This window comes from Macrosteles quadrilineatus, unplaced genomic scaffold (genome assembly GCF_028750875.1).
Source record: "Macrosteles quadrilineatus isolate MER2022 unplaced genomic scaffold, UCM_ALF_1.0 Scaffold_3__2_contigs__length_128488019, whole genome shotgun sequence".
Taxonomy (NCBI): Eukaryota; Metazoa; Arthropoda; class Insecta; order Hemiptera; family Cicadellidae; genus Macrosteles; species Macrosteles quadrilineatus.
The window spans coordinates 123,307,068-123,325,912 of NW_026542596.1; the positions used below are offsets into that span (position 1 = coordinate 123,307,068).

General features: G+C 39.4%; 2 protein-coding genes across 2 annotated transcripts; one reads left to right on the forward strand and one right to left on the reverse strand.

Annotated features, from left to right (window-relative positions):
* Positions 1-1,624: 1,624 nt before the first annotated feature.
* Positions 1,625-3,213, reverse strand: LOC128989521 (adenylate kinase 8-like). The gene has a single exon (XM_054411419.1). It carries the CDS (start codon positions 3,185-3,187, stop codon positions 1,625-1,627), a length of 1,563 nt encoding a protein of 520 aa, XP_054267394.1. The 5' UTR covers positions 3,188-3,213.
* A 7,367-nt stretch (positions 3,214-10,580) lies between these two features.
* On the forward strand, positions 10,581-18,553 carry LOC128990250 (achaete-scute homolog 1a-like). The gene is made up of 3 exons (XM_054412559.1): positions 10,581-11,376; positions 17,566-17,630; positions 18,122-18,553. The coding sequence occupies exon 1, from the start codon at positions 10,667-10,669 to the stop codon at positions 11,366-11,368; it is 702 nt and encodes a 233-aa protein (XP_054268534.1). The 5' UTR covers positions 10,581-10,666; the 3' UTR covers positions 11,369-11,376; positions 17,566-17,630; positions 18,122-18,553.
* Positions 18,554-18,845: the final 292 nt, after the last annotated feature.

Genomic DNA, 18,845 nt, shown 5'->3' on the forward strand with positions numbered 1-18,845 from the left:
GCAGAGGAAAGCACAACTGTTGTTTTGCACTTGAATTAATTTACTATGATTATTAGTTGAAGATTTTCCTGGTAGATACATCAAAACACTATTCATACTATTCGTGCAACTGTATTTATAACATAAATTACCACACGAACCATTAGGTTTGTAAACCGGCACTCCAACATCTTAATTTTATTTGCAATTATTCTACCTTGCTGTTGCTCGTCTCAAGTGAAGGTTAGGTTTGGTCAGGCTAGGTTTGCAAGTGTGTGCACTCGCAACCACCAATTTTCGACATCAGGGACAAAAAGGCTGATAATCGTCCGGCAAGTGAATTAATATTCAAGTAAAAACATCAAAATGCGTCTAGCACTTGCAAAACCTCGATGTGAATTTTCTCGCACACTTTTTGTCTTGGCTCAACTCATTAGCTTCATAACCGTTACAAGTCTGTGGCACAATAGTATAAGGAAATAAGGATATAATAAGGAAAATAGTATAAGGATCAATTACATCGCTGGTAATACTTTGAGTAAAATAGTAGGTAATTTTAGGTTGACACAATTAACAACAAACAGATACTCGGAACAGTATACTCAAAGTTTCATTTTAAAACCTTTCGCTGCAGAAAAATTGCCGAACCTCTCTGAAGAATATTTGATTGCAATAATTTCACAGGTAGCCTTGATCCACCATGCTACAAAAGGGTGCAATTTTATGTCAATTCAACAAAGCAAAAACCCCCATAAAGTAGCGGGTTGCAAGGGTCGTGGCTAGTGTTTTAACGGTAATAAATTACTACCTTCGCGTAGACCCGTGTTAATCGCCAGGTGATGGTGGGTTTTTGCGATTCATCCCCACACCAACCGCTAGACGCTGTGCCGGCGCGCGAACGCGAAGTAAACATTGAGGAAGGGGAAGGGTTTGGGGCGAAGACCTCGACCAAGGGCAGATGTACCCTTCAGCTGCTGTTCTCACCTCCACATAAATTATAATCCGTACAATTAGTGTAATGATAGCGAAGGCGAGGAAGGTAGTTCACCCCGCTCGCTTTTTGTTATCATAAATCTGAAGCTGTGCATCTACATGGTCAGTGACGAAGAGGAACAGTAGCGTTGATCTTATCGCGGAATAAAGAACACCACAAATAAGGTTTACAGATCAAAATTCAAAGTATGTACCAGAATGAAATCATTATAATTAAGTTATCATCTTCTATTCTCCTCTAAAGGAGGTGGACAGGGTAAAACAGCCATTGTAAAAGACAATAGTACAGTAGTGTAAATAGCCAGTAATTTTATTTAAAAGTAAATATAATAAAAGGAGCAAAACACATTCTTCAGAAATTAAGCAAGACTAATACCGTTTTATAATGAAAGATTAAATCATGTTTGATTAAAAAGTTCTTTAGAAGCCTCTACTTTGCAGGTTCTAAAAACTTGCAAAAAGAAAAGGGTGTTTTAAATGTTTTCTCAGGATTATATAGAACCAAGACGCCTTGATATAGAACTTCTTACAGTTATTGATTTAATTTATTGATTTGCTTAATAAAAACTATCCAAAAACAGGCCTAAAAACAAAACAAATAGTTCTTAAGTAATAAAGTTAAGAGTCCTGCTGAATTGATTTTTTCTATTATTTAAGGTCGTCCTCCTCTGAGCGCTCGCTCAAACTCCTTATCTAATTCACGCATGATCAGATCACCGTCATCAGTAGAACTACTATCACTACGTCCTTTGGCGATCATCTTCAGTTCGCTAAATCTCCTGAGCAATTCTACTGATTCTATCATCGGAACAACTTCAGTGCGGGATATAGGAGTGTATAGTCGCCGGCTTCCTGATGACGTCTCTGATCCTGATTTCCTGGGCTTGTTATGTTTCTTAGTCGAATTCCCTGATCTCGGTTTGGTAACAGGAGCAGGACTCATTAATATATCCTCGATCCTTTCCAACAAAGAATTGATTGGACCTCTCGCATCAACGATGGAAGCCGTCTCACCACAATAATCCTTCATAGCTTCTATTCTCTCGTTGTAAAACATTATCTCATTTTCTACCTTGCAAGGCTGGTCGTCAGGATGAATTAGATTTTCTGGGTTTGACTGGTCGTCACTTCTATAGTGCAGACTTCCCGTGTGCATATTTACTAATCTATTTTCTAATCTTTTCTGGCACTCTGCTTCGTCTACATCTAAGAAAACTACTCTATTGGGTGGCGTCTCAATGGAGTCAAGCAATACAAAATCCTCTACAGAAGTTGGGAAGTTCGTCAATACGTATCCCCGATTTATACAATCTTCTTTGGCCAGTCTATTTTTGAGTAGGTCGAAAACAGTTTTAAGTGGGTAGCTAAAGCCGTTTTTGTCTAAATATCTGAGTTCATCACCTGATGCTGTGTCAGCAACCCTGGCCGCATTTACCAACTGTTCCATGTCCACATGGACCACGTTGAATTGTTTGCTAACAAGTTTAGCAAGGGTTCTTCTTCTTGAACCTCTTGGCCCAATAAGAGCTACTCTAAATAACCTGGGAGCTGGCCTACAAGGCATTTTCTTTGCCAATATTGAACACGCTTCAGCTACATCCTCCAGAGATTTATTTTTCACTTTGACAACCTTGAGAGACGATTTATAAAGTTCCTTCAAGCGATAAGCATTGTTGTCGTAGTCCATCAATACAGACGGGGATGTTTTTAACGTCATTGTTTGGGCTTCTTCTTCGTCTACATTATTATTATCTTCTAGTAACAACAGTGTATGTGTCGGTAAAACACCAAGGGTTATAAGTTCTTCTGCCTCTTCAGCTGTATCCGGAAAGTCTGCAAAAATCCAATCTTTTTCTTCGGATTCATTCAATGTGTCTGAAACAGCCTTGGCCAATATTATTGGAGAGTAATAGTCTACGGGACTTTTGACACACAGATATCTTGAAAGTATACTGCAGCCAGATTTAGCTGAAACGAGCTGGGAAAGTTTTATCCTGTCCATGGACGGAGGAGTAATCATCACGATGATGCGTTTGTCTCGCCATTTGTCAACTTGCTCCAGACGTGTCTTTAGAAACAACAACGGATCAGAGGGACGGTTCATGGCAAGTTCATTTCCTAGGTCGTAAAAGAGTTCGTAAATGCGATGCTTTTCAAGGTAAGGTGTAAAACGGGGAGGAATTTTCAATGTTCTCATAGACTCATCGACAGCCATGACGTAAATAATTAGTAAACGTAATAGGTTACACAAAAAATGCTAACTTTCTAAAGATGTGTACTTTTACAGTAAGGTGCACTATCAGCTGCTTCTTAATATTACATAAACAACAAATTGGCACAGTCAACAAGAAACGTGTTGAATATAACACTATTAAATTATATTCATGCAAAACCAGTCTACATAAACCATTAAATATTATATAACTAGTAAACATCCAAGATTGTAGGCCTACAATATATTTTACAATAATATCCAGTTAAAGTTTAAACTACTTTTGTCAAGATTAGTACGGAATTTCTTTGTACTCTAAAAGAAGGTGTATTGGTCTATTTACATTCTAGACAACTGGACACGACACATTCTACATTCTACACATACACACATTCTACAAACATTCTACATACATATCTATACATCTACATATATATAGTGTACTTACATTCTAGACATGGACGACACGATGCCTCCTCAACCCTCGCACCCCTAGTTCAACGAACGGCCGCGGCGCCGCGCCACCGGGCTAGGGCGGGTTTCACACCTTCGTCTTTATAACCACTTATTATTTTGGACTCACTTTTAGATTCACCGGCAACAAAAACAAAATAACACCTCAAGCCTTCCACGAACCTCACATTATTTCTTTTGACAAATATTATCAATAAACAACTGAGATAATGGAAATCCTCCCTCTTCAGGATTAACTAATATTTGAAGGAATGACAAAAAATACGAAATAAATACTTCACGTCGTCAAGTCGGGCACTGGGGTGTTGGCGTTATATTGCCAATCAACTGCTCACCTTGATTTGTGGCGAAGTAAAAATCTTGGAGGATTTGAAGTGATTCCCCCCTAATTTATTATGATACTCTGATAAATTGGTGGTTTCCCAATAACGAGCTGAACAATTTTAATTTATCCGTAAGTATTTACATTCTTCCTATGAATTTAATATAAACTCAATTTATATTCAGCTATTGTTTTCTAAAATCACCGGATTTAATATATTTAATTTGTTGAATGAGTGCAAGTAAGAATTAACGTAACTAAGCTGTTAATAAATGTACTACCGTATTGACATTATGATGAAAACAATTGGTGGGATCGGTTTGGTAGGATAATTTAAAAATATATTTGCAAAGTATAAGAACAAATATACGTTTATAATGTCAACTTTAGAAAACTATAGTCCCTACCACAAATACTTTTGATCTAACGAAATCCTTAAATTAACACACTCTTTGAATTGGTGCATATTAAAATCAAAAAAAGGGATACGTGCGTTACAGTATCCTATATAAAGCTAGGATGGATTTGAACTTTATCGAAAACTGTAAGCCCTACACCTATCAACCACATAATTGAATGAACGGTCCTAAAGTGAAACTTCCCTGAAGGATATAAGATTTCCGATAAACCCTCTCCTAAAGACAGGAACCTCAACTAAAGTGATGTTTATCACATTAAAAAAAAAATTGAAGATACATCAGCTGTTGGATTTGTTTTTGTTTTAGTTTGTTTGTTTAATTTCTTCAATAGATTTCTATATTGCATCAAGAGAAGTGACAGTGCGTTTTTCTTATAATGTGGAATGGTGTTCAAACCTTTGAATTCTGTTTCAGTTGTTTACTTATTATAGTTCAGTATTAGCCTATATATTTTGAAATTTGTAAACACAGCAATTTATGTTGCAGAGAACTGTTGTGGATATAGTTAAGTGACACAATAACCATTTGGAAGAGCCTTATGTGTTCCAACTGGTGAAACGCATCTCTCAGATTCTGTGGAGTATTTTGCCTTGTGACATGGACATTAATAAAACTAATTTACATCTAGAACAAGCGCCTGTTAATCCAGCAGTTTGCATTGGACGAGGTTGGTGAAGAACCGCCATATCTTCCCTCACTTCCTGGTGGTAAAATGGTTACTTTGGTCTAATTCATATGACAAGAATTTATGTATTATCATCAAAAATGATTAGGTACCATCTATGGATACCGAACAACTTGAACGAGCTGGAGACATCCATGACATATACAATTATCTTAGCATTAAGTAACACTTAAGCACTAAACACTTTTAAGCACTTTCAAACTGCAATGCAAGTCTATCGACCCCGAACATTGGCCAGGTTAGGGACGGCAACTCATTTTCAAATTTGAAGTTGGGGAAAAGTGACACGCCCGGGGCCTGATTGCGTCGAAATTTGAATATCTCGGGGCTCGTGCCGGCCCACCATTACAGGGCCCTCGGGTTTAAGACATTAAGTGTTATTTTATTTCGGCAGTTAAACTATTTGGAGCCACCGCGGTCCAAACAACATTTTGAGTGGCCCATTTATAAGTGCGGGGACTGGGCCGGGTCGACGGACCTTCTCATACTGTAATTATGGAGCACTGGGGTAATGCGGTCTCGGGTTACATAGATGGTGTGATTGAAGCGAGGGGTTAATCAAAGTTGTATTTCAAACTGTCATTATATTTATCTGGCGGCTCTGGAACTTGTAATTATCTTTATCGTATAATTTTCATTTACTTGGAATAAATCAGCGTATTAGATGTAAGAGAATTGGAAATGTGTCAGTTATTTTCTACCTTAGGTTCCTATTGTGGACACGTTTCTGCAAGGACAGAACAATTTTACGTAATAACCGCACTCTGTGTTGCACCTTCGTGAAATTGCATTTACGTGCGATATGTATCTGATGTATCTGATGCATTACGATTACAAAGCCATCACATTCGGCCTGGCGGTCTCCTTATCTGTGTTAACTATGTTAAGAGTTAACTTTTTTATATGTTTGTGTACAGGCTGTGTATAGGCTGTAAACTGTTATAACTGTTTTACACAATTGTTTTCATATAACGTTTTAACTAGAACGTTTCTTGGTTGAAAAATGTAATTGTTTGCCTAAATCATAACTTTGTGTTTTAATAGTTTTGTCATCACTCAAAACTGCTCCACACTCAATTTCTTGTGTTTAATTTAAGCCATTTTCTGAGCCTGCAAGCATGTGATAAATATAGTTGAATTAGAACAGATTAAATGATACATTTGATGATATTTGTTTAGCTTTACATTTCGTATCATATTGTAAAACGTTACATAACATCATATATCACACGGATGATTATCTACGACATGAGAATGTACCAAAGATGGGGAAGGAGGTACAACCTGAGGCTAGTCGTGACCGCGATAACAACGCAGGGATATATCATTTCATATTTACCCAACAAATCTATTAACACAGTCTCCCTATTCTGTGCTATTACGTGCCTTGGACCAGACAGTGGCTGAGCCTAGAGAACAGACAGTAGAGGATGTTTGATGTGGTGCACGGTTATACCATAAACGTGACCATTGTGGCTGTTATAAAGTAGTTACAATGTTAACGATTTATGTCGATGGTATGTTGTACATCACACAAAAGAGTACGTAATCAGCCTCTATGTCATGACGTTTGGAATCTTGCCCGTACAATCAATCCTTAATTACAAGGTAATCCAGATACAGGACAATAAAAAGTCTTTAAACACGAAGTACTTAGTAATTCGTTACTTTAAGAACCTAAACACTGAATGTGTTACAAAGAAGTTCAAATATAATACTAAATCGGCTTTGTACCAAAACAACGAAAATAGGTCTATATTGGCGGAGCGACGCTGACGACTGCTGTACCGGACCTTGTCAGATGATTTGCATTCCCAGCGAGTGTTTATGGGCCTTGTATCAACATAATCACCATTAACGGCGCGGCCTGCGGCAGTAATGGGTAAAGCGCATGTTTTGTCGAACATAGGGTAAACACCATCACAAGTCTCATTCCCCGGGGCCTGTGTCGCCCTCAGTGTCGTGGTGTGTGGCTACTGTACCGGGAGTCACATAACTGGGGCACACCGTGGGTCTACACACTACCATGGGGTAAACACCATCACAAGTCTCATACCCCGGGGCCTGTGTCGCCCTCAGTGTCGTGGTGTGTGGCTACTGTACCGGGAGTCACATAACTGGGGCACAACGTGGGTCTACACACCACCATGGGGTAAACACCATCACAAGTCTCATACCTCGGGGCCTGTGTCGCCCTCAGTGTCGTGGTGTGTGGCTACTGTACCGGGAGTCACATAACTGGGGCACACCGTGGGTCTACACACCACCATGGGGTAAACACCATCACAAGTCTCATACCCTGGGGCCTGTGTCGCCCTCAGTGTCGTGGTGTGTGGCTACTGTACCGGGAGTCACATAACTGGGGCACACCGTGGGTCTACACACTACCATGGGGTAAACACCATTACAAGTCTTGTACCCCGGGGCCTGTGTCGCCCTCAGTGTCGTGGTGTGTGGCTACTGTACCGGGAGTCACATAACTGGGGCACACCGTGGGTCTACACACTACCATAGGGTAAACACCATCACAAGTCTCATACCCTAGGGCCTGTGTCGCCCTCAGTGTCGTGGTGTGTGGCTACTGTACCGGGAGTCACATAACTGGGGCACACCGTGGGTCTACACACCACCATGGGGTAAACACCATCACAAGTCTCATACCCCGGGGCCTGTGTCGCCCTCAGTGTCGCGGTGTGTGGCTACTGTATCGGGAGTCACATAACTGGGGCACACCGTGGGTCTACACACTACCATGGGGTAAACACCATCACAAGTCTCATACCCCGGGGCCTGTGTCGCCCTCAGTGTCGTGGTGTGTGGCTACTGTACGGGGAGTCACATACCTGGGGCACATCGTGGGTCTACACACTACCATGGGGTAAACACCATCACAAGTCTCATACCCCGGGGCCTGTGTCGCCCTCAGTGTCGTGGTGTGTGGCTACTGTACCGGGAGTCACATAACTGGGGCACACCGTGGGTCTACACACCACCATGGGGTAAACACCATCACAAGTCTCATACCCCGGGGCCTGTGTCGCCCTCAGTGTCGTGGTGTGTGGCTACTGTACCGGGAGTCACATAACTGGGGCACACCGTGGTTCCGTAAACTACCATTATACAATTTAAACAATCTTAAATCACATATCCCGCTAAAAGATATGATATTCTTGCTGCTGCGTTTCGACGTTAGGCTGTGATGAGTCTTCTGCTCTCGAGATTCTCAGTATGCCATCGAAATGTTCTAAAGTTAAAATCCTCAGACCACAATTCCTTTAACAAAAAACATCGGCACATAACAAATTTTAATTCACTGTTCAAAATCATTCAATGCTCTATAAAGAAATTCATACTCTGCGGGTAACGAGTCTTTACCTGATGCACAGACAAGCGAGAATTGCGTGCTGTATTCGTACTTGAATTACGTGGAAAAGGTACTCTTTTGTAATTTTCTGTTGTAACCTAATTTTCTAAGTCCACCATGTAAGTTTCATATATTTTTGCAATCATTTGAAACTAGGAAGTAGAAGTAACTGTAAAGTAAGGAGTAAGTTAATTACATTTACTCTCAATTCAAACCTTTAATTACGTGCCGAAACGACTGCAGTTACGTTTACAGGCCGTCGTCGTCCATTATTCATAAGGCTTGCACCCTCCGCTCCCAGGGGCATTTTCTCTCTGTATTTGCTCATTAAACCCGCTTTCTCTTATTTCTTGTTCCATGTCCCAATTTTTTTGCCGTTTTGAACTGCAAAAGCACTAAATGTCAAAACACAACGTGAAGGTCTTCGCCTGCTTGGTATTTTTCACCGTTTGCATGTTTTATTTATTTGCGTAGTTTAATATGTTTATCTGTCTAGTCAGAATCATTGTGGATTACTCACCCTGAATAGCTATGATTTTCAATTTGCAAACCCATCTCAAAACGCTAAAACACTACTTAAACTACAATATTAATTAAAAGTCCGTGAACGCGCGATTACTCGATTAACTTTGGACTGATTTTGATTAAATTTGACATGAATGTGTAGGGATGAACTTGTATGAGAACCATCATGCTCGGATTATTGAAATGGGGTTTATTTTGACAAACATTATTTTTCCATAAGATTTAGCATTTCCTTACTAATATAGAGGAGAGAAATATAGACCTATATACAAGTTTGTGGCACTATAATTTGAATAAAATACATCAGTGATTGGCATTGGCGGCATTTTAACCCGAAACTTAGGAACCGAAGTATTGTACTGCGCTCTACCTTTAGACCACCTCGCCCCCAAGTGTGATCAATAGAACAAAATTACAAATGGAAGTAAATAATAGCACCAATAATAAAGAAAAGCCATGCCAAAAAGGATGTATGATTGCTGGGTCGGTCCTGAGAAGAATACACAAAGTAATATTTTACACACATATTTATTTTATTTAACACATGCAAATGACCCCTCCGTTAACAAAACGTTAAAATATAACTCTTACGTTACAAAATGAAATCAATAAATAAAATCCAAGGATACGGTATTATTTTGCACTTTACCATTCTATTTATAAAATAGAACGCGAAATGTAAGAATCGTATTATTAACCAAGTTTATGGTTTTTGGGGGTTTAATATGTGTATTTGTATCGGATCCACAACTCAACCAGTTGGTATGATAAATGTTTTTATATTATATATTAAATTATGTGTCTATCAAAGTGTATACATATTGTAATGGTTTATTAAAGCATCAGTTATTTTAGAATCGACGAATTAATTAAAAAACTTAGATTTGGAACTCAATTTCAAAAGCAACCCCAATCATTAAGCTTAGACGGGAACATTAATGTTCATTTAAATGCTACAAATAAAATTAAAAACTGTGGAAACATATTTTTTGGAGTTCCAGTCTCCAAAATAATCTCCACGTGTTTATCCAACTGTACGAGCTGTAAATGTGGAGATTTAAGTTTGATATTTGAGATTGTTCCAATGATATGTACACGGAAGATTTTCCCATCGTTTCCGAATACTAGATTGAATTATTAAACAAATGAATCCTCCTCAGAATGCAAATTAATGTTAATAATCCTAGGCGCCTATTCGGGTTCGTCGGACGCGTTAATGCACATTTACCCACATTTATAATCGAACGCACTAAATTAAATTAGGGTAGAAACGCATGTTAATTGCGGGCAGCGGGCGCCGAGGTCCGTGTACCGAGGCTCCTGACCAGGGGCTAGGACCGGGTCAAGAAAAAACGCCGATATATCAAAACGCTACGAACGGAGAACGAGAACTGGTATCGGAGCGAGCGAGAGCGCAGCGCAGCCACCGAAGACTCGTATAAAATACAAGACCGGCATTAGACAAAGAGGGCCCTAACCGACTATAAAAAACCGGTACGGGTAGTGCGGGGTGGCGCGCGTCGTCGACAGTGCCACGCGCCGCGCTTGCTTCCATCCCCACCACGACGGCGGCCCGTGCCACGGCGGGGAGGGGGGTGATACAAGAGTGGAGCACTCGGTGCGCAGGCTTAGAACCGGAGTGGTCGTGATAGCGCGAGGACGTACAGTGTCGTGTCGCAGTTCTCAGTAGAAGATGACGTCTCTCATGAAGCCGATGAACCTGATGAGTCTACAGCCGGGTAGAGGATCGCCGCACACACATACCGCGGTCATCGTGAACTCTCCACAGAACGTCAAGTCGGAGCCGGGTGTGACGAGAATACTGGTGGAGGAGAGGAGTTCGGTGTTGGTCGACAACACGGGAAACCAAGACTTGAATAGGTGCAAGAGAAGAATCAACTTCGCGTACTCGCAACAGATGCAGGGACATCAGCCGGCGTCGGTGGCGAGGAGGAACGCCCGGGAACGTAACAGGGTGAAGCAAGTCAACAACGGATTCGCTACTCTGAGATCACACATCCCCCTGAGTGTCGCGACAGCCATCAGCTCGTCCGCGGGGAGTCGTGGGGCCAGCAAGAAGTTGAGCAAAGTGGAAACCCTGAGAATGGCTGTCGAATACATCAGGTCGCTCCAGGAGTTGTTGGATGAATCCGGAACATCGACACAAACGGAAAACTCGTACTACACCTCCAACGAGAACCAGAGAGCTCCAGAGTCGTCCCTGTCACCTCCGTGTTCCGAGGCTTCCTCCTCACCTCCGCCCTCGTCGTACGCGTCAGAAGGGTCGTACGTCGCACCTCCGTCCCTCAGCTACCACCAGGAGAACTACGAACCCATGAGTCCAGAGGACGAGGAACTCCTGGATGTGATATCATGGTGGCAGCAGAGTCAGTGAGCTCCAAGGTAAGAGACAGTGAATAGTTGTGCACTTGTATTGTCATAGATAAGATAGCCTATAGGAATGGTTGCTAGGGATTTTTGTACGGTTTTTATAATAATATAAAAATAAGTGTCCGGTAACTCTAGGAACACATTTTAAAAGGATAGATTTTTAAACGTAGAGTGTGTCACTGACTTACTATTGTTGAAATTCAATGCGCCTAAATCAGAAATGCTGTAATTAAGTTGTCTAAATTGCCATACATTTTAAGCCTAAGTATGAAGAGATTCTCCATATTTTGTGTATTTTTGTATTTTACCATTAAAACCCATACCTTTAAAATTACCTGAAATTATTCTGATTGCGTATCGTCTAATTCGACAATGTTTTACTTTTCGTAAGCACGTAGTATACAAAGCCAAAGATGATCAGCATCTGTTTACAGTAAATTCTTGTAAAATCCACGCAAATGTTATTTGATGATACATTGGCACGTCTAGGTCTTTCTAATTGCTTTTCACTGAAGGAGCTTACAAAATATCTTGAAAAGTTTAAAATTTTGTATGATTACAATGCTTAAAACTGATTGTAAAAGTAGTATTTCCAACAAGTAGCCTACAAGTAAATAATTTTGTCATGTCCTTTTTAAATATAAAATATCTCTTTTGATTCATTATTTTACAACCATACATGTTATATGAGAAAAACGAAGGCTTGACATGTTAAGGTTAGTTTCAAATCTTTTGAATATAATTCGACATAATAAAGGTCAGGATGCAGGACGTACATTTTAATATTCCTTTAGGTTCTATTAATGTAACTTAACATGTTTTTCTATGCATGGTTCATCCTAAATATGGCATAATATAATCTTGCAACAAAATTCTAACGAAACTAGCATGAAAATGAATTAGTAGTTTTCTTATTTATTTGCTTTAAAACTATTCATAAGGGAAGTACTTTTACTACTAAATCTTGAGACTATTTTGACTATAATTACCCAAACACGTATATTATATGAGGCATTTTCTATGTGCTGGGACTTTTCGCAAATTCATTTGTTTCTGTTCATAATAAAAATTATCTTCGACTTGAAATACGCACACTCTATAATCTCTAATGCTCTATGGTGGAATGTATCTTGCACATCCCAATATATTATTTTCACGTTGCGATTTTGGACATTTCGTATCGTTCGTGTACTACACATCAATTAACATTGGTCCACTTGATTTGTGTACAACCCTACTGTAAAACCCCTCGGCCAAACGCACATACCAGCTGTTATAAGGCCAATTTTGATGTTATCTGCGAATCAATTTTGTCCAAGTTTATCGAGCTATCTCGGTGCTGAGGGTACGGAGTAAGGGAGGCAAAAACCTTTTCACCCAAACGCCCGAAGAAGCTTTCGCCTATTATCATAACAACGGGTCCGCGCATTTTTTGTGGCCTCAGCCCGCGGCGACGGTCCCAACAAAGGGGGTGATTTTTATTTGAACATCCCCGGATTCCTAGGGATGTTTATCTTCTTTTCTATTCTTCTCTATTCCCCGCTTTGCATTATTTTTTACCAACATTTATCACGATCTGCTTTTACGGTGGTTTTTACCTTAACGGTTTTACTTTTTTACATAGACTTAGCATACTGGGGTTGACATAGGTTGGTTGTTTTACTCTGTTCAATAAGTAATTACTTGCAGGCCTATACCGGAAAGATCTATCTCAAACTATTTTGTATGAGCGTTTTTGCAGTTTACTATAGTGATAAAAAAAATAAATAAATAAAAATAAAAATAAAAAATACGTGTACACCGATTACACCATATGATTAGGTTACACTAAGATGCTTTTTACCTATTCAGATACAAGAAATATTAAGTTTTATGCATAATATTTGTTAGTTCAAATAACCCATTGATTAATTGGGGTTTGTTGAAAACTAGTAAAATGGTCAAATCCAACTCCAAGGCGTAATATATTTGTGCCTAGCTTTCACATGTTTGTGTCGTAGAACCGCGATGAACCTACTTTATAATTGTATTTTTACTTTGCAACGTTACACAGACAGCCTTGGACTTGGACGACTAAATTCAATTAATCACTGGTTCAGATTTATCGTCATTCCCACGGGCGGCCGGCGTCAAACTTGGCGGGAACCGGTTTAATTGAATGTTGCTACTCCTAGGCCGGCCTCAACACAGAGTACGTTCCGTTACTGCATCTCGCGTTATGCAACATACGTAGTGTGTGTACTCTATGTTTCCCCCGCCCCCTCCATCCACAGCCTGTCACTGACCTTAGTCACGCGTCAATGAGTTCATTGTTGTGGTTGTACTCGCGACTCGCGCCAATCAATGAACTGATTGCATGTCTGGACTCTTGGTTAGGCAGATGTCTGGTCATTTACGAGGGAAACTAGTAGAAAAGAGGTCTAGAAATGCGTGGATATTTGTTTGGTTCGTGTTTATTTATAGCTTTGCAGCAATCCCGTTTTTATTGGCCACTTTAATGGGCAACCCGGAATATTTGGTTTTCACTTTTTCTAATGTGTAAAGAGATATGTATGGATGATGTTTATCCCACATGTTAGGGGAACAAAGTTTTGATTACCCTATAAAATGTAACCTTGACATAAAATATGCTATACGAAAGAATTGTTTTCTCTTTAGATAAAACGCGCTAATATGAAAACTAATGTTTACGTATTGTACTACACTATGCGGGCGAGATTACAATTAATTGCAAGTTTCCATTTATCTTGCAAAGTGCCATTATAAACTCATTTAAACGTCCTTTTTTACTCTAAGGGCACATTTTATCAACAAAGAGATCGTGTACGTGTTTGCTGCATACAAACACATAAATTTTGCAGTAACTAATTCATTTCACAACAAAAGCATCGTACTTAGCATCGTCCATTACACCTCTTGTAAACAAAGTACAGAGACCCATTTTCTTGCATTGTATTCAAATTCGTCCATCAGAGGCCCATCTTTCAGGGGCGAGGTGTAGCGCATTAGAACAGGTAAGACGTTGCCACTTCCTCCTAGGCCGGAAGTGGCTACAAGGCCATCTTTGTTCTTAATCAGTCTTATCACTCAGACCGCCGAAGGCGTCACTCGCACTCACACATGCGGGCAACGCTCTGACCCTCTGTTATTGGCTTTGTGCTAATAACTTACCTAGGAAATCGCTACGATGAATGCAATTTTTAATTCCAAGGAATCAGCTACCATTTGAATGTTCTATCCCAAATAAGACAAAGGTCTTGAGGTGCGTGGAAAAATGTTATTAAGTGTTTTATGAGTCAAGAAGTGCACTAGTGGGATTCAATTTGCACACAGTATTCTAAAACAAAAGTGTATAAAAAATCTGATTTTTTTAAAATTTTTCTATCCAAGAACAGAAAAATACACCAATTTACCTATATTCGTGAATCTTAGTTTTAGCTGTACAGGGAATATTTCCATCTTGCAAAAGACGTATTACAATTCGTTGTCGTTCCCAGGCCGGGTCGCAGGTAGAGGAAATCAAAAAGTTGGCCCCTCGTCGCTCACTAGTACCGTTGGGCCTTTGTACAATAAGGCTGCTTTGTGTGCACAAAAGCCTCCTTCCCTTCGCCTAGACCGTCTTGGGTCTTGCCTAACGTCTTTGTGGCAGTGTTTGGGCCCTGGCGGGGCACCCACGATATAACGCGGCCTTGGCAACAAGACTCGTACATTCAACTATCGACCTATCGGAATTATCACAATGCTTGGAAAAATCCGATAAATATTGGAAAAACACGGAGAAAAGTGCTTTTAACAACATGATTTGATTTAAGAAGGTTATTAACTTGAAAGACACTACATCTAATGAATTCAATCATTGTTAAATTCACGTTTTTTACTGAATTTGAATAACGTACCTTGAGCTATTTTTCTAACTGTGCAGTTGAATAGAGAACCTATCACCATAAAAAAACGTACCGGTATTCGGTATTGTAGTTACTCTTTACCAATCCTTACTATACGTCAGGTTATACCTCGCAAGGTTCAAAGACACTTTTTTAAAACCAGTATTAAGATTAACCTTTAACCGTTGGCGTTACCATTTTTTTTTCACCGTCTAGACAAGCCTCGCCCGTTAAACGTTCCAATCCAACCTCAACTAGTTTTCTATTGTACAAAACTAGAACTAGAAGCAGCCACCCTCGGCACTGATCCAGGTCAAACCTTTTTCTGACGGGGTGCATTCGCTTAGCGCTATTTGAATCAAAATAGAGCACAGCATTCGTTAGGCACTAGCAGACTCTGTAAATAGATCAAACTAGTTTTGAAAAAAATATTCTAATTTTATTCACTACACGGGTTTTAATTTGCATCATAGATCTGAGTTAGATTTTAATAGTTTGAAATGCATATTGAGTTATGGTTGTACAGGTTTTATGTGACAGTTGATAAATGTTTTCAACGTCCGTGTATATTTACAGAATCGTGAGTTCCCAGTGAATTCCTTGATCTCCAGGGGACGTCATTCTAACATTACAACATGCGTTAATCAGTGTTGTAAAACTACGATTGTATGATTGACAACAGCATTTCCTATTTGCCATTACGTGTCGTTTATTTACTTTGACAATCATACAGCGCCCTATGAGTTTACACCATTCGGAGGAAATATGCAAAACTTTACACCCTCTGGATCTCGCAATGTAGCCTACTTCCTACTCTGTTCTTCATATTCAAATCTTATCCGGACTTCCTACTCAAAGCTCAGTCTCGTGATTTCTATTCTTATTCAAACACTTTTGTTTTCAAAAGAAACAAATAAATATTCATGCAGAACATGAGCCGCTGTGGAGGTGTCTCCCCCCAGCGCTCGTCAGACCTACCACTTCCCTTGCGGAAGCAGTACAGTCCGCCCCACAAGTGATCACATTGGAGGTGAATGTACCTCGCCGATCTACAACCTACCGCACTCGTTCTTTGTAAATAATAATACAATGTATATTTAACACAAAATAGTGTTAAATTATCTTCCATTACTTCACATTCTACACGAAATATTAACAAAATACACACATCAAATTACCGACCTATGGCAATATCACTACAATATTAAAATCAAAAAAATATTTTAAGCCTTCTGTATAAACGTGTATTAAGCATGAAACATAATTTAAACTCCCACATATATAAAAGAGTCTATATACTCCGAATTCATTATTTAAATGAACCCAATAAGCCAATAGCCATAAAATAACACTGTAACCTCTTCCGACTTAACTAATAATCGTAAATTACACAGAAACACCCTTAATGAAGATGCCGGTCGCTTAAGGTTGAAATAATTCATGAATACAATTTCCTATGTAAATGTTGTGATTCATTTTTTATGTTATTACTTAGGCCCCGTTTATGCACCAAGTGCGGGAGCGGTGCGATAGCGGGCCCGCTCCCGCTGTAAATGAGTCTGTTTATGCACGAAGAGCGATAGCGGTAGCGGTTGGTTAAAGAAGAATGGAAGGGGGACACAGTCTTGCCAACTCAAACTCTGTCAAATAATTAACACAACTATTTGTCCTAAGTGCACGTGCGCGTGGGTCAAGTTGGCAACCCTGGCTTCAGCCGCTCCCGCTCCCGCAGTGCATAAACAGACCCATTTGACTCAATGTAGTTGAAAACCGCTCTATTCCAAGCAACCGCTGCGATTCCTAACTACACAGCGGGCGAATTAGAAATCGCAGCGGGAGGTCAACCGCTATCGCTATCGCTCTTGGTGCATAAACAGCCCCATTTAACTCAATGGTGTTAGAAATCGCTCCCGCTGTCGCTACCGCTACCGCACTTGGTGCATAAACGGGGCCTTAGAGTTAACGACGTTGCTCTAGGCGGTGGATCATTGTTGTTGTTGCATGCGTGGATGTGGTCGGTGCAACGATGCTGTGTGAGATGACCTCATGCTTCTCCCCGACAATTGCCCTACGCTAATAGCGAGGTCAACTCCTCATTGTCACTGTCTCTCCCATCTTGAGTCTTTCTTTGTTCAAGTCTAATAATTTTAGTTTGGATTTCCTTTATTTCAAATCATTTAATTTGCCTATGAAGTCAATTTTACCCACATACCTGTACCTAGAAAACTTTAGAATTGAATTTTGTGTTTCAAATTTGTGTTTAAATTTGTAGACTCTATTATTACCTAAGTATTAATTGGGATTTTCTTTGTTGCAGATCTCTTGTGCATTTCCCTGATCTCACAAGTCTCACCTTAATGTCTGTTACAGGATCTCAATTTGGTAAGTTTCGTTTTTGAAAGAAATTACATTAGAATTCTCTATGTTGCTTGATAATATAATGACCCGTTCACGTTCATAGCTTTATAGCAAATAATCTTTGTTGTCTGATTTTGTGAGACAAACATCCCAAGCTAACTTCTTCAAGAATATGGCTAAACATTTTAGCAGTTTAAAACCATTTCACAAATTATACATGATTACTTAAGTGTTTTCAAAAGTAACACAAGATCATTATCTTCTTTTTAAAGTATCTCATTTTTTCACAGACAGACAATTCAGAAAGTTTTAACCAAAGGTCTGTTGTTGATTGCGTGCCTCAATCCTTTTTCTATCCTCTTTCCACTGCTGTCATTATATAGTTGGAGTCTCGGACAGTCCCAGTCGCCATATGTTGTTCCATGTTCCATCTCCATGGCAACCACATGTTACCAGAACTTCCGGTTTCTAATGCACTTCTCATGTGATCACTCATCGTGCCCCTCTGTTCACAGGTGTTGTTCGTCGTGCGACCCGAAGACACCCGGACTCAGCCGAAAACGCACGAACGACATCACCATTGTTTATACAACTTGTTAAGCAATATTCGATATTACGAGTCTCTACACTGTTAAGAGCTTTTGAATGTTACAGTTTTTGTTTCTATATTAAATTGTCTACTTTCGTACTGTTTTGAGTGCATTTATATTGTTTTATACAGTTTTAACGAACTTAGCACATTATGTATTTAAGCGATTTTAAGATTTGTGCCTTTCTGGTAAATTGAAGGAGGAAGAGTAAAGTTGACAAAATATATGTTAGGAGTTACTTTTTTTGTTTCGTAACCGTAGTCGGAATTTTTATTTTATGATTATGAAAGTTTCATATTTAGTTCTTTTATTACAACATTTTTCTTTGTCAACTTACAAACCTCTTATTCCAAACCATTAGGCAAGTAATATTTTATGTTCATTTTAAAAGTTATTTAATATTTTTTGATGTTTTTGTTCTTAATCCTATAGCATATAGATTTTCTATACTAAGCATTTTAAGTTTTTTCTTTTCGCCATATTATAAAAAAATATTAGTAATATTGCTAAATAATTGGTGAACAATACTAGAAGTGTTATTTTCTTTTTCAGTAATATAGGTATTCAGGAGATTTGCCTTATTTTTTCTGTTATCACGCACAGTGTGGTATTATTTGTTTTGAAAATATTTACATTCTCAGTTTCTTTT

Coding starts and splice junctions, on each gene's coding strand:
- LOC128990250 (XM_054412559.1), top strand. CDS start 10,667: ATGACGTCTCTCATGAAGCCGATGAACCTGATGAGTCTACAGCCGGGT.
- LOC128989521 (XM_054411419.1), bottom strand. CDS start 3,187: ATGGCTGTCGATGAGTCTATGAGAACATTGAAAATTCCTCCCCGTTTT.